We start from the raw sequence: 26,662 nt of genomic DNA on the forward strand, positions 1-26,662 counted from the left end.
CATGTTGTAACCCCTCCTCTCTGCCCCGTCCTTCCAACCATCAGTTCCTCTTACTGACATCGCTCTTCACCCTCCCTTTGGAGAAGTTGTGTTTGGATTGAACTAGGCAGTTCCTGTTGTCATGCTGATGGGCCTTCATGTGGTCCTCTCCTCTGCCTCATCAAATGAAGTAGCAAGGGACCCTGCGGGGAGGGAGTCCCTAAAAGCCTCTTGGGCCTTGAGGAAGCAAGGGTGAGGACCCTAGCCACTAGCACCAGTCTGCCTTCCAGGGGTCAGCTGTTGTGTCTGGCTTGCCCTCTTCTCATCCAGAGCCCATGGGCTATCCTGGAATTCACCCTGCAGTACCCCTGAACTTTGCTTCCTGAGACCTCAAAGGGGCACTTTGCTCCCAAGCTTCCAAGAGGTGATCAATATTGCAGCACCTCAGAATCAGAGTTGACTTGGTGTTGGCCCTTGGGGGAGCTGCTGCCAATTTTGCGGTCTGCAGCTATGGCCGGTACAAAATGTAAAGCCACCGTGATTGGGTGGCCATTTGCCCAAAAAAGAAATTTGCTTAGGAAAAGGGAAATTGGTGTTGCTGGTTTGTATGATGGAATTTCTGCTGCTCCCTGCCAAGGGGAGGAAGGGTTTCACTTGTGGTAGCTTAGGAGCATTGACGTTTCTTCTTTGCCACGGTGCTATGTCCTTGAGCCATCTGCCCCCATTGTTTCCTGCTTCTTTGAGCCTTTCCATCTCAACTAGTGGAGGCCTAAAATATTAAAATTGAAGGAATCTTAAAGATAATCTAACCAGTCACCTAGTTTCATAGAAGATGAACCCCAGGTCCCTAGAGGAAGTGACTCATCCAAAGTCACAGGGCTAGCTGGTGGCAGAGCTGGGGCTCAAATCTAGGCTTCCAGGTTTTCAATCCTAGACTCTTTCCAGGGACCAAGTCACCAGGTACTCTTTAGGTCATGCCCATAGCCAGAGAGCTGGGATGTCCTCTGCCACCTCTGCCACACTCTGCTAGTCATTCCTTGCAAACAGCAACCCAAATTTTTTAGGCATGTTGTTGATACTGAGTAGACCCTGGTCCTTGATGTTAGAACAACATAGAAACCTCTGGTCTTTTCTAGGACTGGGTCTGTGTCCTTACTCCTTCCTGTCAATGAAGTTAAGTGGCTTGGTAGGCAAGACTGATCCAATGTGAGTTTGTCAGGCTGAAGACCCGTTGGGACCAAGCGGCAAGGCTTGAGGATGTCATTTCTTGTTAGTCTACACACTAGGGGGCTTGGAAAATGGAAGCCTCCCTAGAGCACATCAAGGAGACTTGGAAGCGTGACCCAGCCTCCCTGGAACCAGCCTGCGCTTTGAAGGAGGTGTGTCCTCTGGCACCACAAGTCCACTCAAACATTTGTTCCCTGTCAAGGTCTGTGTGTCAGACCTTTGCCAGCTCCAGTCCCTGCAGCCCCCAGGGTGGGCTGAGGACTGCAGAAGGTCTAGTCTTAAAGGCTGTAATTCAGCTTGATGTGCAAATGGCTGGGAATGAGAGGGGATTAAATGTCTCTAACAAGAAGCAGTTCTTATTCTCGGTTTAAGCCAGAGGAGACTTGACCTGTAACTTGAAATGGTTCCTGAGATTTTGTTCCCCTGAGGTGGAGATTCAGTAAACCTAAAAGACAAAGGCGGGGGAGAATAGGAGGATTTCAGGATTGAAAGTGTGTGGCTGTGAGCTGGGAAATGTGACTCATTCCTACCTCTTGTTTCCCGCTTCCTCTCCCCTGCCCCTAAATTCCTAATCCTTCACCAATAGCCATGGGGAGTGTGACATCCGGAGGACACACCTCTGGGGGGAGCAGAGTCATCACTAGATTATTAGAATGATTGCTTCTGGGAGACAGATTGCTTTCTGAGAAACTGTCTTCTTCCAGGAGATGCAATAAGAAGAAGAAACAGCCAGAATACCAAGATCTGAAGTTCTTACATATGTTGAACCCAGATCATTGAACTCACAGTTCAGAACACACTTCTCTACTGCCCAATCCAGAGGCAAGACAACTAAATGTTGTTCAATCCTCAATTTACAATCATTGCAGGAAAAGAGAGGGGGAAAAAAGGAAAGAAAAGGGAAGGAAGGGAGAAGGATAATAATTTGTCCTTCATTCTTAAAAAAGACCATGACCAGGGAGATGATGTCATGCCGAGTACATGAACTGGATTTGAGTGAGGAGGGTTCTGTGCTAAGTCACCAGCCTCACTTTCTCCTCCAGGGTCCAGTGGCCAGATAATGGATCAGGACGAGGGCTCTGGTTGTGAGTCAATAAGGATTAAATGACTTGCCCAAGATCACACAGCTAGTAAGTGTCAGAGGCTGAATTTGAACTCCCATCCTGATTCCAGTGTCATAAGAAGGGAAGGAAGAAAAGGAGGGAAGGGAGGGAGGTAAGAAGAGAGGGAGTGCTTTACAAATGCCTCTTTTCATGCCCCCAACTTTGGGAGGTATTATTAATAATTATCCCCATTTGGGGAAGCTAGGTGTCTCAGTGGATTGGGGCACCAACCCTGGAGTCAGGAGGACCCGAGTTCAAGCGTGGTCTCAGACACTTAATTACCTAGCTGTGTGGCCTGGGCAAGCCACTTAACCCCATTGCCTTGAAAAAAAAAATAATCCCTATTTTACCATTCATGAGGAAACTGAGACAGACAGGAATTGTGACTTGCATAGGGTCACTCTACTGTTAAGTGTCTGAGACTAGATTTGAATTCAAGTCTTCCTGACTCCAGACCCCAGGATCAAGGGCCCCCTGCCCAGGGTCTTAGCCTGGCTTTTGCTCTTCTGAGAGCCATCTGCTACATGGGTCAACCATCATCCCCTTCCCCTCTCTCCCTCCAGAGCATTGGTTGGAAAAAGGGAGCTCCCGAAAACCGTCAGGGCAGGCGGCCTGGAGTCCAAGAGCTAGCTTGAGGAGTGGGATTCCAGCAGCAGTTGCGCTCTCCCGGGTCCAGACAGCTAACTCTGGGGGAGCAGAGGGGAGAGCAGTCTGGGAAAGTGAGCCAAGGGCTAATGGAAAGCAGGTGGAAGCCCCGGCAGCCACCCCTGGCCTGTGAGGATGGCCTGACTCCTGGCTTGGAGATGACCTGAGGAGGGGGAAACCTGTCAATTCAGAGATAAGCCTGAGAAACCGGCTCTGGGGATGCCTATTCATATTCATTATGTGTGAAGTGGGTGATTGTAAAGTTAGCTCTCTGTTCATTTAGCTGTCACCGGACCAAGAAATATGAGCTGTGGGCAGATCTGCCCTGGCCTGGAGCCAGTAGCTAGTTCCTGGCCTCCCTGCCCTCCCCACCATTTCCATCTTGTTCTCTCTATTCCTGTCTTTCTCTGTCTCCCATACACTTAGTGCTCTCCCCTGTCCTCTCCATCCTCTGCCTTCTCCATCTCCTGCTTCCTTTCTGATTCTGTTCCTTCTTGGCTCCCCCCATCCCACCCCCATCACTTCTCTCAGAACCTCTCTTTTGATCATTTCTGTCTCCCTTTCCTCTGACTTGTTACACAAGTACCAGCCCATGGGCCCTGCTTCCTGAATAGGGAGATTCTAGAAGACACCGAGGACTCATCATTCACACGTTTTCCCCCATTAAAACTGGATCTTCACGCTAAAGTGAAGTCAAATAAATGTTGCACTGAATCCAATTGAACTGGACAGATCAGGCCTGCCCATCCTGGCCTCGTGTCACCACTTGGGAGTCCCAGGATTGCAGCCCCTAGAAATAGAGGGAGATGAGCTCAGCGCTCTGGTTTATATGGTGGCCTTCTTTTTCTATGCTCTGGACCTAAGGAACGCGATTGTATTTATGGTGACTGGGGGAGATGGAAAATGGCTCCGAGGGATTCCAAGGCCTCTGAACCATCCCTCCCAGGCAGATGGGGGAAGGTCTTTGTCCCTGGTTCCCCATGTTAAACCCCGGAGGGAAGTGGGAGTTGGGGCTAATTAATAGCTCTGCCAGAGCAGCTGATTTCAATCCACTGAATCAAGTCTTGGGGTTTTGCCGACAAGCCCTGGCCTCCAAACCGGTGTGTTCTCTGTCCACATGCCTCAGAATGAAGTTCCCACTAAGCTCCAGAACCCGCATTTCTTAAAGCCCCAAGATACATTTCCCAAGTGGTTTCATACCCTTCCCATATCCTAAGCCCCTCCCTCACCCCCTCAGCCTAGCTCCCTAACTCCAAGGTGGCTCATCAGAGTGGGAAAGCATCCCCATCCTGAATGCTGGGGCAGAAAAGAATAACGGGGGGGGGGGATGCCAACTTCTTCCAGAGATCAATAACAGGGGACAAGGCTGGGGATGCCTGGGTTCTGTTACTGTCTCTTCGGCAGGAAGGTCTAGTGTGGGAAATTTGATCCCACTCCCAATATGAACCGATTCCTCTCCAGGACCTGCCTGGGAGGGAATAAATACTGGGCTGTGTGGCTTTGTGCCAATGGGTTTCTCCAGGCCTGAAAGATGAGGAGTTTGGGTGGGGGTGGTGAGGAAGGGGAAGCTGGGATTTTCTGAGCAATGTGCTTGTGTTTACCGCAGGGGTGCAGAGCCCAGGAGCTTGCTTTCCCCTTGCCTGAAGAGATAAGGCAGAGGATTGACTGGTTAATTCGATGAAACCACAAGAAAGAGCCCTGGCTTTTGTCGATGGCCCACAGCTCAAGAGGCTTGGAGGGGTCTCAGACAGGCTGAGACTTGGGGCTGTCTGAGAGCAGGAAACAACCAACTTTTCTCCCATCCCATGCATGGAAGGAAACCCTGCCCACCCCTCCACCCCCTACCTCCCCCCTTCCCAATATTCCAGGATCTAGAATCAGAGGACTGGGATTTGAATTCTAGCCCTCCCTGTGTGACCTTGGCTCTCCCTTATACACGAGGAGTCGATATAGAGTAACACCCTTTCAACCTCCACTGTCTTAGGCAGACACATGCATTCGACTTGTGGACAGTCCGAATGATTAGTCACAAACGAAACCTCCGCAATTTCTAGTTGTTTCTAGTTCTGCCGGCCAAGCAGAACCATTTATTTCCTCTTCTACAGGAAAGGCCTTTCAAACACTTGAAGTCATATTCTAAGCTTTTGCTCAGTCATTAATGACTACAAAGGACATGGGGCCAAGGCACAGAGGGACCCTCCCCCTGGTGACAACCCTGGGTTTGGACAGCTCTGCCTAGTCAACAAGAATTTCTTAAGCAATTTATGGCCTCCACTCCCAAGCTTCCCCTTTTGGCTTTTCCCCAGAGCACCTGGTAAAGCAGTGTCCAAAAAATGGCCCAGGAACTAAATGGGCAAGTTCAGGGACCACAGGATCACAGATTTAGAACTGAAAAAGCCTTTAAGCACCACCAATGGTACAGGTAAGTCATAGAGGGGGTTGTCACCTGTCCCAAGTCAATCATGTCTGAGGCAGAATTTGAACCCAGATCAGAGGCAGCTAGGTGATGCAATGGATACCACTCCAGGTCTGGAATCAAGAAAACCCAGGGTCAAATCTGACCTCGGACACATACTAGTTGTGATGCCTCAGTTCCTTCATCTGTAAACTGAACTGGAGTCAGAAATGGCAAACCACTCCAATATCTCTACCAAGAAAACTCCTACTAGGATCACAAATGGGGGATGAGAATAGGACTGAAATGACCCAACAACAGCAACAACTTCCAATCTGGACCTTTATCCATCCCTCCCAAGCCTTCCATGAAATCTTTCCCCTCTTCTCTAAGTGGGAGTACCAATCTTGGTCCTCTTTGGACGCGATACTGGGGCCTGGCCTAGGATCTCCTAAGAGGACGTGGCTGGGGCATGTGATTAGGGACTAACCACTCTATTCCCACTTCCAAGCCATGGGACCTGGAGGAAATTTTGTCCCCTTCATGAGAATCTTCCCTCGACTATAAAACAAGAAGCCTGGGTTAGGTAATGTCTGTAAGTTCCAATTTTCTAAGACTAGCTTTATGGTTCCTCTTGGGGAGGGGAGTACAGATAGCATTCTGCATGGGAAAGAGGGACATGCAAGGGGCCTCTGCTTCCCAGGTGAGGGTGCCCTGACATTTCATGCTAGATTGGAAACAACCAAGGACTTAGCCTGAGGCATCAGAAATCAATCCTCTCTTAAATAAAAAAGGAAAAAAGAAAGCCCTTTATTGTTTATGACAAATGACAAAATCTTTGCAGATGTATTTTTTTTTATAAAATAAGGGTGGTTAGAATATCATGGGATCAACATTTATTTGGTGTCCCTTGATGGGAAGACCATGGAGGAACTGGGTCATAGCTCTTCTTTACTGAGGAGCCAACCAATGGTTCCAGGATTTAGGAACCATTGTTGTTCCCATGGCAACAGCCTGGCACACACTGTGATGGCTCTGGACCTACACCATAGGAGGGCTCACCAAAATTGCCATATTTGGTGATTTCCTTTGGAATTTCAGTTCCTTAGGGAGCTAGAAGATGATTCCACAGACTAATGAGGAAAGGGGGCTCGGGCATAGGGGTGGGTAGGGCCCAGAGGAAGAACCTTCCCAAATACACCTTATCTATTCTTTTGGGAAGGGGCAGAGCCCAAAATCTTTGAGAATAGGGGGTAAGGAAAACTCAACATCACAAAATTCTTCCCAACATCCTGGAATATTTTCAGGCTGTGGTTCCCACTCTACTGACTAAAGATTTGGATCACTGGCATTGAGCCGTGTTGGTAATCATCTCAGCTACCTCCCCACCCCCATCCCATCCCATCTCATTCCATTTAACTGGTTCTTCCTTATTCCCCTCTTCCCTGCACCTGAGAACAGGAATAATAAACCTTTTGAGATTTGAAAATGGTGATGCCCATCCTCAACAGAAAAGTCTAATAAAAAGACCTATAGAGGACTCTGCCCATGGAAAGTCATTTAACTTTCTCTACACCTCTTTACTCATAAGTAAAACCAAGGATTATACTCAAGGATCTCTAGTGCCTGCCAGCCTTAAGGGCTTGGGCTGCCATCAGAAAACATGGAGCAGGTCAACCTTTTAATGCCAAGCAACCTCTCCTCTTGTTAGCCCCTTTCCAACTACTTAATATGGGTTTGAGAGTCACTCAGGAAGCCATAAAGGGCATCAAAATATTCAGTATTATTGATATGATCAGTGGCATGGACTATGGTGCTAGTCTAACTGCCTTTTACCTTACTCTCTTAATACTGTCCCCAAACTGGAGTTCACTAGCTCCTCCCTTTCCCCGTTTCTCATTTTTCATGGAGAAAATTATTAATATACTCTAGCATTCACCAGCACAGCTCTTACCTCATCTACCTGGGTCCCACTCCTACCTGGAGCCAGGACTTCCTGCATCTGGCAGTTTACAAGTTGAATGATACAAAAATCTCAAAGGAGGGAGGAGCAGTAGTTTCTCACATCTCCCCCCAGAACTAGGGAGGTGGGAAGTAATCTAAAAAAAGGGGGGGCAAGAGATCCAGGCAACTGCTGAAATTCCTAGATGGATGAAAAACTCCTATCCTCTCTGCAGAACTGCCTTGGAAAGAAAGAAAAAGAAAAAAAGGAAGGAAAGGGGGAGAGGACAAAGGGATGGGAGGAAATTAAGGAGAAGAGAAGGAATCAAAGGATGGAAATAGAGAGGAAGGGCAGGAGGGAGAGAGGGAAGGAAGGAGGGAAGGAAGGAAGGAAGGAAGGAAGGAAGGAAGGAGGGAAGGAAGGAGGGAGGATAGAAGTATGGAAGAAGGTTAGAAAGAAAGGAAGGAAGGAAGAGGAGAGAGGGAAGAAGGAAGGAAGAAAGTCTGTTGTTGCTGGACTTGGGATGGGCACAGATGTTCTAAGACCTTTTGGGGGGGGGTAGGGTGGGTAAGACCAGAAGTAGATGGTGTAGTGTACCCTCTCTAGTGTCTGGCAATTATTTAATGAAGTCAGAAATAGAGGCACTGTATACAGTGGAGGGGGGCAGGGGTTAGATTACGAGCAGGGATTCACTGCATTTGATGAGGAAGATCTTCAGGGCAGTCCAAGGAGGGAGCAGTCCAGTCTTGGGGTGGCCTGATCACGTGGTCCAGTTGAGGAGGGTAGGCGGCTCTTTGGGCTTCATCCTCAATGAGACCAGGCTGGGAGACTTGTAGTCCCCATCAGGGGCTGTCTCAAAGCTGTGACCCCCCAGAGCTGGGGAGAATCCATGGATAGAATAGATGCCCGGGGGAGGTCCTGGGGAGGCTGGCACGCCCATAAAACCAGCCACATTGCTGTGGGAATGGGAGTACGGTGACGTGCATGGGGATGGAATTCCCTCTGGGGACATCAGACAGGGGCCTCCTGGGCTCCCCGACCCTGGACTGGGCCATAGATTACTCTGCAGCTGAAAAGAGAGGTAGGTAGTACATTAGCTTTTCAAGTAAATGCCCAAGTATTAAGCACATATTAAGTCATTTGTTGATCCTTTTAAATACTAGACACTAGAGGCAGCTAGGTAGCACAGTGGACAGGGCACCGGCCCTGGAGTCAGGAGGACTGGAGTTCAAAACTGGCCTCAGAAACTTAGTAATTGCCTAGTTGTGTGACCTTGGGAAAGACACTTACCCCCATTGCCTTAAATAAATAAATACAAGACACTGCAAGCTAGGTTCTGGGGAAGGGACAAAAATGCAGTTATCCTCTCAGTCCTCAGGGTCTTCTCCAAACAAAACCAAGTGCCTCTCTACAATCACTACCTGCCAACTGTCCATAGTGATGCTCAGAAGAACCCCAATGACAGCCAGAGTGTTCTTCTCCAATAGGGCCCGTCAAAATGATCTGGACCAAGTTCTTCATTATATAAGTGAAGGAAGTGAGATCACACACTAGTTAATGGTAGAATCCCGGGCCAGATGCCATCTCTCTGTCTGTCTGTCTCTCTCTCCTGACTCTCAGATCAATGCCTGCTCCCTATCACCCTCCATCATGCAAGTTTGGCAAACCCTTAGGATAGTAAGGAAAGAGGCAGACTATCTAGAGGTTAGGTCCTTGCCAATCCCCTTCCCTTCCCAATGCGAAATGATAATAGAAATATATAGACATAAGGCTGTATGGTCCACTGTCAACCCACCCCCACCCTTTCCTCTCCAAAACACTGGTGTAGGTAGAACAAATCTTACTAATGCCATTTTGTACACAAGAAAGAAGGTATCTGGGGAGAGTGAATGGGGGGCTAGTTTGGAAGTTAGGCAGTTCCAGGTTCAAATCCAAATTCTGACGCTTGTCAACTTTGTGATGGGTTTAAAAAAAAAAACTAACCTTTCTGGGCCCTCAGGAAAGTCTATAAGATTTATCCATTAAGTAATAGAAGGATTATGATTTATAAACATGGAGGAAACTCTCACAACAAAGAAATCACAGACCCATGACATCTTCTGACTAGGACACTGAGTCACAAAGTGAATAGAGTTTGGATCTGGTGTCAGGAAGATCTGAGTTCAAATGTGACCTCAGATATCGACTAGCTGTGTGATACTGGGAAAATCACTTAACCTTTGCCTCAGTTTCCCCATCTGTATAAGGGGATAATAATAATAGCACCTTTCCCCCAGGGTTCTTAGCACTATACAAATGGTATTATTATTATTATTATTATTATTATTATTATCAATAGTTGCAGAGAAAAAACAAGTCACTCACCACTTTCAAAATGCAATGTCCTGACTAATATAGTCATAGATTTTGTATGACTGAATATGTGAAACCTTTATCAAATTGCTTACCATCTTAGGGAGGGGATAAGTTAAAAAAAAGGGAGATAGAAAATCTGCAACTCAAATTAAAAAAAAAAGAATGTTAGATACCTAAAAGTAAACAAATAATTAAATGAAAATGAATGTTAAAAACTGTCTTTATATATAAGAGGGGGGGAAAATAAAATATTCAATAATCACAAAGAAATTTAATGTAAGTTTCCTGAGGGGGGAAGGCAATGTCCAATTACCCCCAGTTAGAAGCCCCCTCACTCAGGACCTCCCTGAGAAAGTAACTTGATTTATCTTCGAGAAAGTCCAAAATCAATGGAAGTGGCTTCCACATCGGACATATAATATTATAATTATAATAATAGATAGCATTTATTTACATAAATAGCTTTAAGGTTTTCAAAGCCCTTTGCATACATTATCTTTTTTTTGTTTTGTTTTTTTCTAGGCAATGAGGTTAGGTGGCTTGCCCAGGGCCACACGGCTAGGTAATTATTAAGTGTCTGAGGCCGGATTTGAACCCAGGTACTCCTGACTCCAGGCCCGGTGCTTTTGTCCACTGCGCCACCCAGCTGCCCCTGCATACATTATCTCATTTGATCCTAATAACTCAGTGATCTAGGTGCTATTACAGCTAGGTGGTAGCACAATGAAAAAAGGCTCCATCCAAAGTTGGGAAGACACCTTCCTGAATTCAAATCCTGCCTCAAACATTTACTAGCTGTGTGACCCTGGGCAAGTCACTTCACCTGTTTTTCTCCATTTCTTTACATATCAAATGAGTTGGAGAAGGAAATGGAAAACCACTCCAGTATCTTGGCAAGAAAACCTCAAATGGGGTCACAAAGAGTTGAACATGACTGAAAACTACTAAACAACAACGACAACATCCTCGTTGTACAACTAAGGCAGAGAGGGGTGCAGTGATTTATCTAGGGTCACCCAGATAATATGGATCTCAGTCAAGATTTGAACCCAGGAAGGATCGAGCCACTTGGCCATTCACTTCCAGCTATCTAGTGCCTTCCTTTCCTAATCCTCCATCCGTCCCAAAGTATTCAGTCCTACTCCTCTTAGAGACAAAGAAAACCGAGGCTCAGGAACCATTGAGCTTGCTCCCACGCCAGTGCTTTTCCCCCCTACTCTGTGATGAGGGACAGAATATAACTAGGTTGGCCTAATAAGTCTGCTTCTGCCCAGACTGTGGGGAAGCAGCTTGCCAGAGTCTGTCTGAGGAGGAGGAAGAAGAGGGACCCTGGAGCTTTCAGGTAAGGTGGGGATCTGAATGGATCTTCAGCAACTCCCCTGCATCCTGACCACCAAGAGGATGCTAGAGGATGCAGGTGGAGGGGGTGGAGAGGATAACGTGAAATCAAAGTGTCCCTGCCCCATTCCCACCTCTACCTGGGTCCCTGGACCACTTGAGAGTGATATTAAAAGAGTTCATTCAGACCTCCAACTTGTCTGATGGGGGCAGGGGGGCAAGCAGGAAGTATATAACATGAGAAACAGATAAATGTGTACAAGATCATCTGGGTGCATGGAAATACTTAAAATAAGGGAAATCTGGGAAGATTTCTCATAGAAAGAACCTTCATGGTTTTGATTGTCAATGGGCCAAGAACAGAAAAGTGGGGATGCCTAGGCTCTTAGGGAAAAAAAAAGGATTTATTCTTATTTTTCCAATGAAAATGACTTGGCCTCTATATAGATTAAAAAGGGGGAATGACTCTAAAGTGGGAAATGAGAAATCTTTATAGAAGCTCTTGGGGTGTCTTTTGTGTTGTTGGATTGAACTATCCTGATGACCTTTGTTGAAGAATTTGATTTTAATGCCTCTATGTCCTTCTACCTGATTCTTTCAAGTGATGTAAGAGGAAGAGAACTCTACAAGAATCAACATTGATTGACCAGGAATCTGGTTAGGCATGGAAGGTAGAATTGGTGAATGAAATTTTTGTGACCTCCAAATCAGCTGGGGATGGTCTCTTTCAGGGACCAAAAAGAGACTTTCCCCACTCTCCAACTTCCCAATGGTATGGGAACCTAGAAAAATGTCATGATTCCCTAGAACTTACTTAAGAAACCTTGAATATCCCTCAATCTAGGAATGATGATGTGATATATATATATATATATATATATATATATATATATATACACACACACGCATATACATATGTATGTTTACATACATATATACATATATATGCACATTTAATGTTCTTATCCTAGTGTGTTATTTCTTAATTCACATATTTTTTATTCTACTGTAAATCTAGTCTAGAAAACATAGTATTCTGTGGTACATGGAAAGGAAAAAGGGGAGTTGGAGGATGGGACTACGTTAAAGGGAAGTAGGAACTGAATTCTCAAAATCACAGAATCTCAGAGCAGGAAAGGACCTTGGTCACATTTCTTAATCTCTCTGAGCCTCCATTTGCTTTTCTGTAAAAAGGTTGTTGGATCCATCCAACAAGGGAAAAAAATTTCCTCTACCTGACAAGTGGCCATTCAGCCTCTTCCCTCAAAATTCCAATAAAATTGGATTGGGATAGGGTGGAGGTTCCACTTGCCCTCTCCTAGACTGTCCATTCGACTTTTGGATGGATGTTTTACCCCAGTATCTGCCTCTCCAACTTCTACAGGAGTCACTGCTGGTTCTGCCTACTGGGGTTCAACAGAGCTTGCCTAATCCTTCCTCCACAAGACAGTCTTTCTACTACCAGAAGAGAGCTATCGTCCCCAATACCCTTCCCCCGACTTCCCTTGATGTCTTCTTCAGATTTTAAGCATCTTTACTTCATTCAAACAAAAAAGCTACAAGCCTAGAGAGTTCTCTGCTGCCCCTTTCCCCAGTAGATGGTGGAGCCCCCTCCCAACAGGGGAAGAAAGAGAGCCTCAACATTTCTTCTCCAGAGCTAAGACTAACGCAGGTAACTGGACAGCCATCTACAGCCTAGCTCGTACTTTATAATATCATCCCTTACAAATGTACTTATTTCAGTGTGGGAAATCCCATCATTCTGGAGTGTAGCTTTTATTTTTATTTTGAATTCATTCAAATTCTACATTCAATATTCTACATTATGATAAAGGCTCAAAGTGTTCAATGGACAGTAGTGAATAAGGGACAAGGCAATTTTAATATCTTGCCTAGGGTTTTGTCTCTGCTCTGCTAGCATTGGGGCTTTCATTTGACTTTTCCTTTTTCCTTCCTTCTTCCTTCTCTTTTCCCTTCTTAATGTTTGTAATTACTTTCTGGCACACATTTTCCTTATTCCACCCTCCATGGAAAAACTAAAACCTAAGACAGGGTTCCTGAGATCCCAACTCCTAATGGAGGAAGGTGGGCTTGGGTAGGAAGAGAAGGAGCAGGGCTATAGTATATCCCAGGACTCCCAGGGGCTCTCTCTGTCTCCACCTTACCTGGGGATAGCTGTCTGTTCTGGGCAGCACTGAAATGTCATAGGTGGCTGTGAAAGGGTTCCTCACCTCCTGGATCTTCCCATATCTCTCCCGTTTCCTCCATTTGGCTCTTCGGTTCTGGAACCAGACCTTTGGGAGAAGGGAGAAGGAGAGAGCAAAGATGGGAAGGTTCTCTAGCAAGGCAGCCAACTGGGAAGGGGATATGGGTTCCATGGAATCCCAGAGCCAGCTTTGAAGGGTGGAGAGCGGAGAGGACAAAGAGCCAGAATAAGAACCTTGAGAGGACAGAGTGGGAGGAGGGTGTGTCCTCATGCAGCTTTGGACTACAGGGGCCAATAAATCTATAAACCACTCGAAACCATGTGAGGAAGGGGATGGAAGCTGGGAGAGCTCCAAGAGAAGGAAGGGTTTTATTGGCCTTCTCCAGACCTGACTCATTCTTCTAGATGTTTCTCCAGGCCCCTGGTATGAAGATTGCTAACCACTTTGTATATATCTCTATGTAGTTGAGCATGTGTTTCTAGGGACTGTGTCTATGTATGCATATGTTAAAAGTACCCGGGTGGATTCATATATGTGTCTGTATAAGGGTACATGTAAACGTAGCTGAATATTTTGTGAATACCATCTCCTCTCTGATTAGGAGGGATCTTTGATACAGACCAATAAGGGATCATAGAGGTCGTTAAATCCATCCTCCTTCATCTTTATAAGACAACTGGGTAGGTAATGCAGTAGTTGGGAACACTGGGTCTGGAGTCAGGAAGACCTGAGTTCAAATTCAACCTCTGACCTTACTAGCTATCTGTTCCCAAGCAAGTCAATTGTCCCCATTTCTTCATCAGTACAATGAACTGGAGAAGGAAATGGCAAATCGCTCTCATATCATTGCCAGGAAAACTCCAGATGGGGTCATGAAGCGTCAGAAACCACTGCAAAGTTGCTGGAGACTCAGGAAATAAATATTCTGTGCCCCAATCCTGGTGAGTCACAGGCAAAGCAGACACTTGGGTGACATCCCATGAGCAAGGGTATGGGAAGGCATTTACCACCACCCCCCATTCCCCTAGATCTCCTCTTTACTCATCTGCCAGTCTCCAACCCAGTCCTGGCAGCATTACTAAGATTTGCAAACTGGCTCTTTCCTACTCATCATCACCTACCTGCACCCCAAGGCAATCACAATGTGCAATGGGGGTTGGGTGCAATTTTATTATTCAATTCCATGGGAATAGGGATGGAATATTGAACAAATAAAAAAAAATACTTTTATGAGGAACAATGTATTATCTATCTGCTAGGCTGTATAGTGGACTCAGGAGTCAGGAAGCCCCAAGTTCAAATCTTTCCCCAGTTACTGATTAGCTGAGTGATTCACTCAGGCTTAATTTCATCATCTGTAAAATGGAGATGATAATAGCATCTACTTTAAACTGCTTCAATTTTAGCTATCATTATTATTGAAAGATTCCCAGTTAGTCCCAGAGAGCTGAGAAACCCTAGCGGGAAAGAGCACTAGGTCTTGAGGTAGAGGAGCCAGATTCAAATCCTGCTTCTGCTGTTTATCACTTCTATGACCTCGATCCAGGTACTAAACTTCCCTATACCTCAGTCTCCTTGTCTGTAAAATGAGGAAATTGGACTAAATGTTGCCCATGGTTCCAGCTCTGAAGCTATCATCCTGTTTGAGATTCGGAGAAGGAATGGGGTGGGGGTGGGGGAAAGGAATGTGTCTCCTCCATCTGTCTCCTCATGTCTAGAACAGGAAAAAATAGTTGCTTTGTGTGCGTGTACTTGCATACCAGCTGAGACCTCCCCAGGGCTCCAGGTTTCCGAACTTGTTTTTCTCTCACCAAGGGCTAGGGGACACTAGGGGATCTGCCTTATGCTGTTGGCTCTTTGCTGGTCCATGATGTGAGGACTGGCCTTTGGAAGGGACCGGACAGTGGCGTATGCCAGAGTGCCTCAGCACGGCCACATGCAGGACCATAGTGAGGGCTCTCCCTTCTTCCTCTGAGTCCCTATTCACACCTTTTCCTGGGGACAAGGACGCACAGCTGGTACAAGCCTCCTCCTCCTGCTCTCTCTGCCTCTTCTCTCAGAACAGCTCATCCCTGTCTTCAAAGTAGTCTCCCAGCCAGGGGCTCTATCTTTTCTCTTAAGGATGCTGACACATGCACGCTCTCTTGTCTATCTCTCTCCTTTTTGTCTTTCTCTCCTCTCCCCAACTCTTTTTCTCCCTCCCTCCTGTCTCCCTTCCTCCCTTCCCCCCCTTTTCCTGCTTGTCCGTCCCTCCTCTGTCTCTGTGTCTCTGTGTCTCTCCCCCACCCCCTCTCCTTCCCCTCTGTGGGTCTCCTCTCTCTCGGTCTCCTCTCTCTCTCTCTCTCTCTCTCCCACTCCTTCCATCCCTCTGCCTGTCTCCCGACTTCCCCATCCCAACTGGCAGTGGGTTTCTGACAACTCTGGGTTTTGCTCTACTCAGTTTTCTCTATGGGGCTGTTGCTTCTTCATTCAGAAGTGATTCCCTGACCATTCTGTGCCAGTCCTATTTTGTGGGTGCTTGGGGAAGCCTAGATGCCAGGTTCCTCTTATGAATAAAACGCAGCTTTGGGATGTCACCCTTATGCCCATAGTCTCAAAGTGCATCCTCCCCCACTCTCTAACTCCGCCACTGTCTGAGATCTTGGACACAGGATTTTTAGTTCCTCTCAGAGCCCCATCCAAGAAATTAGACCAAATCCTGGAGCCTGAGTCCTGGGAATGGGAGAACAGATCAAGCAGACTTGTTTTGTTTGTTCTTGCAAGAGTCAAGAAACCAATGAAGGTGACAGTGTAAGGTCCTCCTGACCCCAGGGACCTGACTATTCCATGTAACTACTTCTTGTTTGGAACATGAACCCCTTTGTTAACATCCTCCTCTTCCACTAAAGAGCAAAGTTTCTCAGTTTAGGGTCTTTACAGGGGTTTGAAGACCGGCCCAAAGATGACATCCTTCCTATGTGATCTCCCTTTGGCCCACCCTGGATCTCCACCCCCCTGAGTCTCCCATCTCCTCCTCCATAAAGATAAGGGATTCCAAGTGGACAGTGACTGGAAGAGGTGATTTGAGCCTCCAGGGAGCCCCCCTCACCTGTACCCGTGCCTCAGTCAGGTCAGTTCTGAGGGCCAGCTGTTCTCTTGCATACACATCAGGGTAATGGGTCTTCTGGAAAACCTTCTCCAGTTCTTCCAGCTGGAAGGTACTGAACGTAGTTCGGTTCCTCCGTTTCTTGTTTTTGCTCTTGGGCAGTTCCATTGAGTCAGTGAGCTGGGGGCTCAGAGGTCCCCGGAGCCTGGCCAGGCAGGGTGCTGGGGAACCTCTCAGCTCTGGGGGTCCCTCCAAGGGGCCCCCTGGACAGTCTAGAGGCAGTGGGGGGAAGCTGGTGACTTTGGAGACCTTCTCTTCAGCTGTAATGGAAAACACAAAGGGAAGGATGGAAAGGGGACTCTGGAGTTTTGTGGGTGGAATGGGGGGTGCTGTGTAATATTGACGCCTCCAGGCTCCACCTCCCCCTCTCCTCAGTAGGCGCCTGGCATTCTGGAGGGGCCCTGGGGGAGCCATGTGCTCTGTGGTCTAGGCAAGAATAAAACAGAATAGGGAGTAGGTCCTAGAGGATCTGGAAGTCCCGGGGGAGGGCACTGAAATATGCTTCAGGGAAACGTTTCATTCGGATGTCTCTAACACAGTGCCAGGCCAGTTGCTTATGTCTTGGAATGGCCACCCTGGGTAGAGGTTGTGGAGCAAAAGGGGTGGTCAATGAATCTTTTCTCTCTCCCTGCTCCACTTTGGCTAAATGCCAACTTCTGATTTCAAACTACCTTATTTCCCATCCCCTGGCAATCATTCCTCTTAATGACCAGGTACCCCTAAACTAACTAAAAAATACTAAAGAAAAACTCTTAATCCTAAACTCTCAGGATTAATCCCATGACTCAAGTTAAACCGAAAGATTCTGCCTCGAGGGATGAGGTTTCCCAGAGAATGTGTTTCTCCCTGTCTCTATCCTCCTCCCAAACACTGGATCTTGACCTTAATGACCAAATGAAAAACTGGGGTTCTCTTCACTGCAATTCAGCTCAACAGAAATGGGAGCTCTGAGGAAGAGAGCCAATGAAGAGAATTCCAGACCCTGCAGGGTCTCCAAATGACTCCAGATCTCCTGATGGGCCCATCATAGAAAGGAAGTTGCAAGAATACAGGAAATGTTGGAAGTCATGATAAGACCTACCATGAGGGGGTAAATGGAACATAAAAGGGCACAGTTGGGAACAAATTGAGGAATGATGGTAAATCTCTTCTCTTTCCAGTCTTATTCCCTTCTCCCTCCTGTCTCCTTCTTTAGCTAGTCTAGTCTCTCCCCCAGAACCCCAAAATTAATGAACAAGGGGTAATCCATTTGCAGGCTGGGAACTGTTCCCAGAAGCCCCACTCTGACATGTTAACTCCCTCTCATTCAGGAAGCACTTGTAGAGACCCACCATGTCCTGAGAATGGTGAAAAATAGGTCACAACCATCTCTTCTACCCACTCTCGTGGGCCACAGACCCCAGCAATGCCCTTATAAAATTTCCCTCTTGGTTATCCCAAGAGACTTAGAAATAATGTACCACTCTCTTACTCTCACATCCCCCTTCCCTGTCACTGGCCCCATTCCCAGGAGGGCCCGGGCCCCCCTTTCCCCCTTCCCCTGGAGGTCCAGTAGAGAGAGGCTGTTTCCTGGGAATTCTGGTGAAGGATCACATGGCCAGTTTCAGACTAGGAAAGCTAGGAAAGGTTCTAGGCAAAATACTAGATTTTCCATGTCCTATTTTTTTTTAATACTCTTCCCTGAAAGAACCACCATATATTATAAGCAAACTAGCTAAAATAAAGCTTTTTTAACTTTAGCAGGGAAAATTGCTCTTGGGAGTAAGCAGGAATCTGCAGAGTGACTTGTATAGTGTGGGTGAAAGGGGAAGGAAAGTAGGGAAGTATGGAGAGCAGCCTTGTCCTGAAGGCACCAAATCTGCGTTTAGAAGCAAGGGTTAAAGCCTACTTTTGGGAAGACTTGATCAGCAGGAGAAGAACATTTCTTAGGCGTGAGAACTTCATTAGCAACCAGAGAATATGGGCAGAAGTATAATGGATTGGAAATCTATCTCCAATTCCCGGCAAAAACATGCAGACACCATTGTTTGGAGAGTTGATTGAGAAATAGGACTTAGTGGGAGGACAGGGGACTCTGGTTCAAGGAGAGTGTCTTTTTTCAAAGATCTTTCAGGGTCCCTAGCTCCAGATGGATCCTGGAGACCAAGGATTCAACTCGGGGAGAGTCTGAAGCATATTCTTCACAATGGAGAAAGAGAGGAATGTTGGGAAAGAATATTTGAACTTAAAATAGAGGTCCCAGGGATTGTATTTTGTTCGCTCCAGGCAGGCTGTCATTGCCTCAGGTGCTTATCCTTTCTATAAGACCTTACACCAAGGGATCAAGCCTTTCCCCACCTCCATCCCTCACTTCCCACCCAATATGTTCTCCTTTGGACTTTCTGGAATTCCCTTGGGGAATGGTTCAAACACAATACAGCTCACTTTAGCTATCCTAGGTAGGATCAGACAGCACCCCCTCCCTTCCCCCAGCAAATCTTGATGAAAATGAGAACTTTGAAAAAGGAGAAGGGGGAGCCATCTCTTGGACCCTCTTTTGGCTCCTCCGGCAAAGCTATGGAGATTTGAAAGCAAGGCTTAGGGCAGCAATTCTCAAGGATTTTCCTCTGATAATTCAGGACACACAAGGAAATTGTCTCTCTGGGAGCAGTCAGTGGAAATGGAGGAAGAAAAAAACAAGACAAAACAAAGCAACCTAAAATAAAGGGTTGGAGTGAAAAAAAAATAGCAAAGAAAGCAAGAAATTAAAGAACATGTGAAAGACAAATGAGTAATATAGATTCCTGCATCAGGGTTGGAGTGAAAAAAAAGATAGCAAAGAAAGCAAGAAATTAAAGAACACGTGAAAGACAAATGAATAATATAGATTCATGCATCAGGGTTGGAGTGAAAAAAAAAAGATAGCAAAGAAAGCAAGAAATTAAAGAACACGTGAAAGACAAATGAGTAATATAGATTCATGCATCAGGGTTGGAGTGAAAAAAAAAGATAGCAAAGAAAACAAGAAATTAAAGAACACATGAAAGACAAATGAGTAATACAGATTCATGCATGAGAAAAAAGTAGACCATTTTTAGTGGAATTGGAAAGTATGTGAGCATGGAAAGGATGGGAGCAGGAAGGACGGTGGCAATGAAAAGAAACCCGACGGGGTGATGGCAGGCCTGGGCACATTACCTAACCTCTGTACCATTCTGATACGTTCCACCTGAAGGTTAAACCTCTTCACCCTCCCTTCGTGCCTCAGTTTCCCCATAACTTCAGTTCCAGACCTGTCTCTCAAGCACATTTCGCTTGCAGTTCAGCAGCTGGTGAGCGAGTTTTGGAGGGCGGACGGTTGCAAAGCCAACAAACCGAGCCTTGAGGCAGGAAGTTAGGAGCGCAGTTGAAAGTGGAATGAATTTCCCAGGAGAGATAGTGGGAGCCCTCTCCCCGGAGGTGTACAAGCAAAACTCGGCTGGCCCCTCGCGGGGAGGATGCAGAGGGGGTGCTTGTGTGTTCAGTGAATGACATTGCCTAAGAGTTCTCCTGAAAACTTCTAATTCTTTAACTTTGCGGCTCCCTTTCCCCTACTTTCCGGACTTACTGCAGGTTTCCAAACCCGCACTAACAGAGAGAGAGCGGGGAAAGGAACTGGGAGAGACGGGAAAAGGGAAAGTGGGAAAAGAGAGCACAAGAAAAGAAACTAGAAGAGATGAAGAAAGGAGGAAAGAGGCCGGGAGGGCAGAGAAGGGTCCCAGCGGTGTGGAGGGAACAAGGGGTGCAGGGGTGGTGGGGAGCCCCAGGACTGACATGAGGCCAGAGCCAGTGATGGGCCGTTAGGGAAGGGGAAGCCCGCATCCTGGACCAGAGGGGCCGTGCTCCTGGAGAGCAGGGCTGGAGGGAGCCCAGACAAGGGCGTGGGGCTCAGAGCCGGCTTGGAATGGGGTGCTCCGGAAGGACAGCGAGCACCGCACTCGGGCTGAGCTGTGGGAAGAGGGTGCGGGTGTGAACGGGTGCTCCAAAGGTGGGGGATCTGCGGAGAGGCCGCAGTTCTGGGTCTGTGGAGAGCGGCTGTCTTTAACTCCTCTAAAGGGTCCGGTCACCCTTCTCCACTGCCCCCTCACCCCAACCTTGCATTCCCCGGCCCAGCGGGCACTCTCTTCCAGCTGGCTTTCCTTTGTCCCACAAACCCCTCACCATCCAGCCCGGTTTGGCGCTCCGCTCTTGCGGTTTCGGAGGAGGGTGCAGGAGGGCTTGGAGAGGTGGCCTGGGCTCAGGGTCCGGGCTCGAAAGAAAGATCTGGAAGGAAAGATGCTTGGCGGGGCAGGGGGTGGGGGCAAGCGGCGGAGGTTAAGACGAATAGAGAGAGAGAGGTCTTCATGGGGCAGGGTCGGTGGCCAGATTTCACAGGAGAAAAAAATTACATAATATTCGTTAACCTCTAAGTAGAATTTAGTAATTCCTTAAATTGTTTTAATATATTTTGAGGGGGCAGCTAGGTGGCACAGTGGATACAGCAGCACCAGCCCTGGGGTCAGGAGTCCCTGAGTTCAAATCCGGCCTCAGACACAATAACTACCTAGCCGTGTGGCCTTGTGCAAACCGCTTAACCCCGTTTGCTTTGCAAAAACATCAAAAAATATATTTTTTGAAAAGGGAGGGCGTGTACAAAGAAAAAGTTGGCAATTCCCGTTTTAGAGGACGGCCCGAGTTGCTTACTTTCAGGGATGACTCTAGTCTCAGACTGGGTCGACCTTCAAACCAGCCGTCGGGCCGAGGCCTGGCATGGGAAGGAGAACAAGCCGAACGTTTACGAACTGGCCTCCTTTGGCCCAGAACGCCTGGTCCAGCTCTAGATTCGATTCCTGAAAGTTGAGCCCCGAGCTTCGAGTTCTGAATCCAGCCCTCGATGTTTGGGGGGGCCGGCATCCAAGCCCGGCTTCCCTCCGCACAAAGAAGCCAAAGTCTCCTCCCCCCAGAGAGGATCCGAGGTCCGGAGGCGAGAAGAGCCAGAAGCAGGACCCGGGCCTGCACCCCAGAAGGCTGGGGAAGGCAGGGCGAACCCGCCCGCGGCCGCGGCTACGGATGGAGGCTGAGTAGAGGCGAGGAGTTTTTCTGGAGAAATGAACCCGATTCCTAAAGACCCCGATCGGGCCAGCTGGGGAGCAGCTGCACCATTACTGGCCGGCCCTGGAAATGTGGCGAGCCCGTTATTGAAAGCCTCGGGGAAATGAGGTGACTTTGCCCATCTCTCTCCGGGACCCGGCAGCCTCCCCAGCAGCCGCGGCAGTGGCGGGCTGTCTGTCCTCGCAGCACCCGATCCCAGGACCGGCTCTTCGCCGCCCTCTCTGCGGGCTCCCGGCTCCTGCGGGGCAGCACCCACACCGACGGGAGGTCGCCTCGGAAAAGACGTCCTCTCGGGCGGCTTCTAGGGACTATTCACCCTTTCGGAGTCTTCTCTCTCCCCTCTGCCTTTGCAGAATGTCCCCGGTGCTCGGCGTCTTCTTTCCTGTCTGCTTCTCTTTGCTTTTGTCTTTTCGTTCTTTCCCCCCTTCCATCCCCACGCTTCCTTCCTATTCATCTTTCTTTCATTCTCTATTTCTCTCCTCCTCTCTTCTTCCCGTTTCTTTCGTTTTCTCCTGTTCCTTTTCCTTTCCTCTCCCGCTTTCCGTCCCAGCTGTTTACCCTTATTTTTCATCTCTTTTCCTTTCGTTTCCTCTTCCTTCTTTCGGCTTTCGTTTCGTCCTTTTCGTTTCTCGGTAGTCGCCGAGTTTCCGCTATCGTTCCATTGTTCGTTTTACTTTTCATTCCCCGCGTGGGCTCTTCTGGATCATTCGAAGTGGCTTCTCCCCCGCTTTCCTTCCGCCCTTTTCCTGGAGCTCAGCTCCCGGAGATGCTCAGGTGTCGGCCGTGGTCACGACCTTGGCCCTGCATCCCCCCAGGCCGGAGCACTTGGGCATCGCCGACGGGGAAGGCCACGCAGGCAACTCTCTTGAGGGCAGAGAAGGGTGGAAAGCGGGGGGGACGGGGCTCTTCTGGGGAGCCCCCCTCTTTACTGGAGCAAACCAGGTTTTCCCCACCCGGGTGCAGGCCGCGGTACCTGTTCCACCGGTGTTTACGAAGCGGGCTGGCCCCGGGGGCTCCGGGGAGCCGGGCCAACTGCTTCTCATTAAGTCCCAACTGTGGTTTTTATCAGGAGAGCCACCACGAAGGACCCGGGAGGCACTCATTTCCTACAGCTGACCCCCAACCCCCTCGGCCTCAGAAAGGGGGAAAAAAGCAAAGATCAGATCGTGGGGCCCGGCCCGGCCCGGCTTGGAGGACGGCTAGCCGAGGCCGGGCGTAGGCCGGAGGGCCGGATGGGGACTCATGGGCCGCTCATGCTGGCGCAGCCACAGGTTCCAGGAGAAGGCCGACTCCTCTCTTCTGGTGCTCAGCAGGCAACCTGGGGCTCCAGGCCTCCCTTAGCCGAGCCCCAAAGGGCAACTTATCCGGGAGGGCGTGCGGACCCAGATCGAAGGTGCAGAAGGGAGCCGCCGGGGCGGGCAGGGGAGGCCAGGGCCTGAAGGGCGCTTTGGCCCTAGAGCTCGCAGGGCTGGAAGCCGCTCTGAACTGCTCTCCTGGGAGCTCTCCGATCCCTTCGGCTGGGATCGAGGACCTTCTCGGCCTCAAGAAACAGGCAAGTCCCTGGGAAAGAGGCCCAAGGCCCTGGGTAGAAGGAACCGGGATGCCTCTGGCCCCCTCGGCCGCCAGGGCCCCGGCCCGAGCCAGAGTTGAAAGCAGAATCAAGACGGCAAAAACTCTATGTAGCCCCCCGAGCCAGGGTTGGAACAACCCAACTCCGACCGACGCCGGCTGTCAGGGGCGAAGGGACCGGCTGGACCTTGGCCCCCGGGGGCCGGGCTCACCCCGCTCGCCGCTTGTCTGGGGGCCAGGCTCCTCTGATGCTGACCCGGGGAAGAGCAACCCAGGCGGGGCGGAGAAGGGGCCTCGGCCCTGAGGAAGACGGGCTCGGGGGGGGGGGAAGCTGCGGCCCGGAGCGGAGAGGCGGGGACCCGAAAGGACTAGCTCGCTCGGGCCCGGGCACCTCGCACCCGTCCAGGCCGGCCTGGGACGCTGAGGACCAGCCGAGTCCGGAGATCTTGGGCGGCTTGCCCAGCCGGCCCCAGTGACCCGCGCCAGAAGCCCCCCACCTGAGCCGGGGCGGCAGGCTTCGCCCCCCCGCCCCAGGTCAGGTTTTCCCGGACCCGGGTTCCGATGACTGAGAATACATAAGCGCCTTGGGAAGGGTCTGCAGCGGACCCTGAACCCGGAAAAAACGCGGGCGACCCCCGGGAAAGAGAGACCTGGCGGGAGGCCCCTGGAGAGGGTCCGCAGGACGCAACCCGGGTCCCCCGACCCGCCCGCGGGCTCCCACCCGAGTTACCTTCCGCGGGGCCCTCGTAGAAGCGCCTGCCGTTGAGGGTCGCTGCAGGCCCGGCTTCCGTCAGGTACTTGGCGGGGGGCTTGGCCGCCTCCGGGGAGTAGGGCTCCAGGGGCCCGCAGGCGGGCGCGTAGCGGGCGACCCGCGGCCCGGGGAGCGGGGCCGGCTGCAGGTGAGGCGGGGGGCCCGGCGGGGGCTTGTCGGCCGCGGCCGGGTACGCGCCGGGCCCCGCGCCGTACGGCAGGCAGCGGGCGGGCTCCATGCGGGCGGGCCTCCGGGGGGCGCGGGCCTGCAGCCGGGGCGCCCGGGCACTTCGGCGGGGCGGACTGCCGGGCCGGCCGGCGCCGGGGCGAGAGGTGCGCGCCCAGGGGGGAGGGACCTGGGAACTGGGCCCCGGAGCCCCCGGGGCGGCGCGCGCCGCGGGGGGCAGGGGGCGGGGAGGAGGGGGTGTTCCTCCTGACTTAATCCACTAACCATCCACGTCACGTGCGGCCGTGCCCCGCAAGGGGGTTAACCCCTCGGAGGCCGGATGCATCCTTCCCGGGCTCCCAGTTGGCCCAGGTGCGTGCAGCGTGTGGGCGGGGTGTGCGGGGGACCCTCCACCCGGACCCCAGGTCCTGGGCGGCGGGGGCTGCTTGGGACGGAAGCGGAGCGTGTGCGCTGGGGCTGGCCCCAGCCTGGCCTGCCCCCGGGCCAGGACAACCTTCCAGGCCTAGCCACGGACTCCCCGGCAGAACCTTACTTACTGCTTGCTACAGCTGGCCTCGGGCTCCAAGGGACCCAAGCAGAGCGGCCACGGGAAAGCCCCAGAGTCCGGGCGATGCCGCAACCCCCACACGCACCCCCCTAGGCAAAGGCAAGACCTGTCTGTCACTACGTGATTTCCTCTGCACCCCGATGGAAATAAAGGCCTCCGATGCTTTGAGATCGTTTGCTTCTTTCTTTGATCCCTCACTGCCATACACACACACACACACACACACACACACACACACACACACACACACACACACACACACCACACACACACACCACACAAGGGCAAGACCAGCCTCTCACCACTTGCTTGCCTCTGCACCCCTGATGGAGGCAGCTACCCATTCTCACACCACAGGAGTATCTACAGCCTAGCAAAGGTCTCCTCTGCTTTGAGATGGTTTGCTTCCCTGTGGACCAAGACCTTGAGGGTATTCTCCTCCAGACGACTTCTGGACTATTCATGATGGTAGCTTGTGGTTCAGAAGATCCCAATTTTTCCTATTTACTTGAAAGACGAAAGAACGACACTTTAATTTCTTTGCTAGGGGAGCACCATGGGGCCCCCAAGGTCTGGAATGCTGGCCTATCCCTAAAGAAGAGGCCCATGCAGATTTGAGATCTGTCTGCCTCTGGTTTTGGAAGAATGCTAAGAGATCTGACTGTGATCTGACTAACAAAGCAAGCTCTACCCTTGGTGGCTGGGTCTACATAGTAAGAATTAAGTAGGAAAATCAAGAAATGACTTTGGTTCTTCAGAGGGAGAAAATATAGGAAGAACCAGGGCAATAGGGCAGAAGTCTCCTGGGGGGCGGGATTGCCTTTATTGCTCTAACGCTCTTGCTGAGATCTGGCTTAGAATGAAATGATTCTAATTTCAAGGCCTCCAAAAGCCAAAAGAGAGTCATGGGGAAAGGCTGGCATTATTTGTGTTTCAGTTTGATTCTCACTTCTTAGAGAAATTAAAAGCTTGGCCTCTCTCTTCCTCTGTAGGCTTAGAGGGGGCTTCTTGGCTGTCTTCAGCCTGAGCTGAGCTATAAATCAAGGTCAAACAAGAACCAGAAGCCCCTAGTCTCAAACTGAGTCATTAAACCATTATTAAACATATCATGACTTCTCTGAAGCCTTTTTAAACAGCAGGTTAGAGGCATTACCACTATTAGAGCCCCTTATCACGGATAGCAGACCCACAGTACCACTTGGAACTTGTGGAGATTTACTCAACAGTGAGTCAGACAGCTAGGAAATAAGTATTATATTAAGCCCATAGTATGCTAAGTGCTGAGGATACTAAGAAAGAGAAAAGATAAGTCTGCTCATAAGAAGCTCACAGGCTAATGGAGGAGACAATGGGAAACATACAATGATGTACAAAGAAGAAAAAGACAGGATAAATTGGAGATAATGAGCAGAGGGAAGGCACCAGTGTATGGGGTGGGGTGAGGAATGTGTATAGATGAAGTGTCATGGGAAACGGGAAATAAGATGTACGAAGACAGGAAAGTAAGAGAGGACCAAATTTTGAAGGGCTTTTAATACCAAGATATTTTTTATATGATCCTGTAGACAGAAGGGAGCCATGGGGTGAAATGGTCAGATCCGCCATTTAGGAAGAACAGTTTGACAGCTTTGCAGGAGGATGGATTGAAGTGGAGAAAGACTTGAGTCCGGGAGATTAACCAGTAGCATAATGCAATAGTCCAGATGTGAGCTGCCTGCATTAGTGGTGGCAATGTCAGAGGAGAGAAGAGGAGCATACACCAGAAATGTAAAAAAGGTAGATTGGATAGGAAGCACTTGACAACCGAATGGATGTGGTGAGATGATCGCAAACAGGGAATTTAGGATAACACCTAGACTGTAATCCTTAGTAACCAGAATGATGGTGGACAGCTATTATTTTACTATAATAGCAGAGTTCAGGAGGGGAGTCAGAACTGGAATGGGAGTTTGATTCTTTATCTGGATTCATCCCTTACTAGAAGAAATTCCATATCTGGGACCCAGGTGATGCTAGTTCCTGGAACCCCTCTGAACAAGCTAAAATGGACTGTTTTGTCCTATAACTAAGGTTTTGGTCAAGGATGTGTAAGAGAGTGGGCTCTGGGAACCTCTTTAATAGAAGTAGTTTTGAGCTTACTAAGTCCTTTCTTTTCTTTCTTTCT

The 26,662-nt window shown here is 49.5% G+C and overlaps 1 protein-coding gene across 2 annotated transcripts; it reads right to left on the bottom strand.

Annotated features, from left to right (window-relative positions):
• Positions 1-6,135: 6,135 nt before the first annotated feature.
• Positions 6,136-24,018, bottom strand: ALX3 (ALX homeobox 3). Of its 2 annotated transcripts, none has more exons than XM_074188373.1 (4): positions 23,745-24,018; positions 16,280-16,596; positions 13,216-13,278; positions 6,136-8,360 (listed from the first exon to the last, which is right to left on the bottom strand). In XM_074188373.1, exons 1-4 carry the CDS (start codon positions 24,001-24,003, stop codon positions 8,052-8,054), a joined length of 948 nt encoding a protein of 315 aa, XP_074044474.1. In that variant the 5' UTR covers positions 24,004-24,018; the 3' UTR covers positions 6,136-8,051. The 2 variants fall into 2 exon arrangements, with proteins under 2 accessions (XP_074044474.1, XP_074044473.1); XM_074188372.1 differs by having other exon boundaries at positions 13,150-13,278.
• Between the last annotated feature and the right edge of the window lie 2,644 nt (positions 24,019-26,662).

This window comes from Macrotis lagotis, chromosome 5, assembly GCF_037893015.1.
Source record: "Macrotis lagotis isolate mMagLag1 chromosome 5, bilby.v1.9.chrom.fasta, whole genome shotgun sequence".
NCBI classification, from domain to species: domain Eukaryota; kingdom Metazoa; phylum Chordata; class Mammalia; order Peramelemorphia; family Peramelidae; genus Macrotis; species Macrotis lagotis.

Excerpts from the sequence above, each read along its gene's own strand:
- ALX3 (XM_074188372.1), bottom strand. The coding sequence starts at position 24,003 with ATGGAGCCCGCCCGCTGCCTGCCGTACGGCGCGGGGCCCGGCGCGTAC. Across the intron at positions 16,597-23,744 it reads CTACGAGGGCCCCGCGGAAG|CTGAAGAGAAGGTCTCCAAA; the intron begins GTAACTCGGGTG and ends TTTCCATTACAG. Across the intron at positions 8,361-13,149 it reads GAACAGACAGCTATCCCCAG|CTGCAGAGTAATCTATGGCC; the intron begins GTAAGGTGGAGA and ends CTCTCTTTTCAG.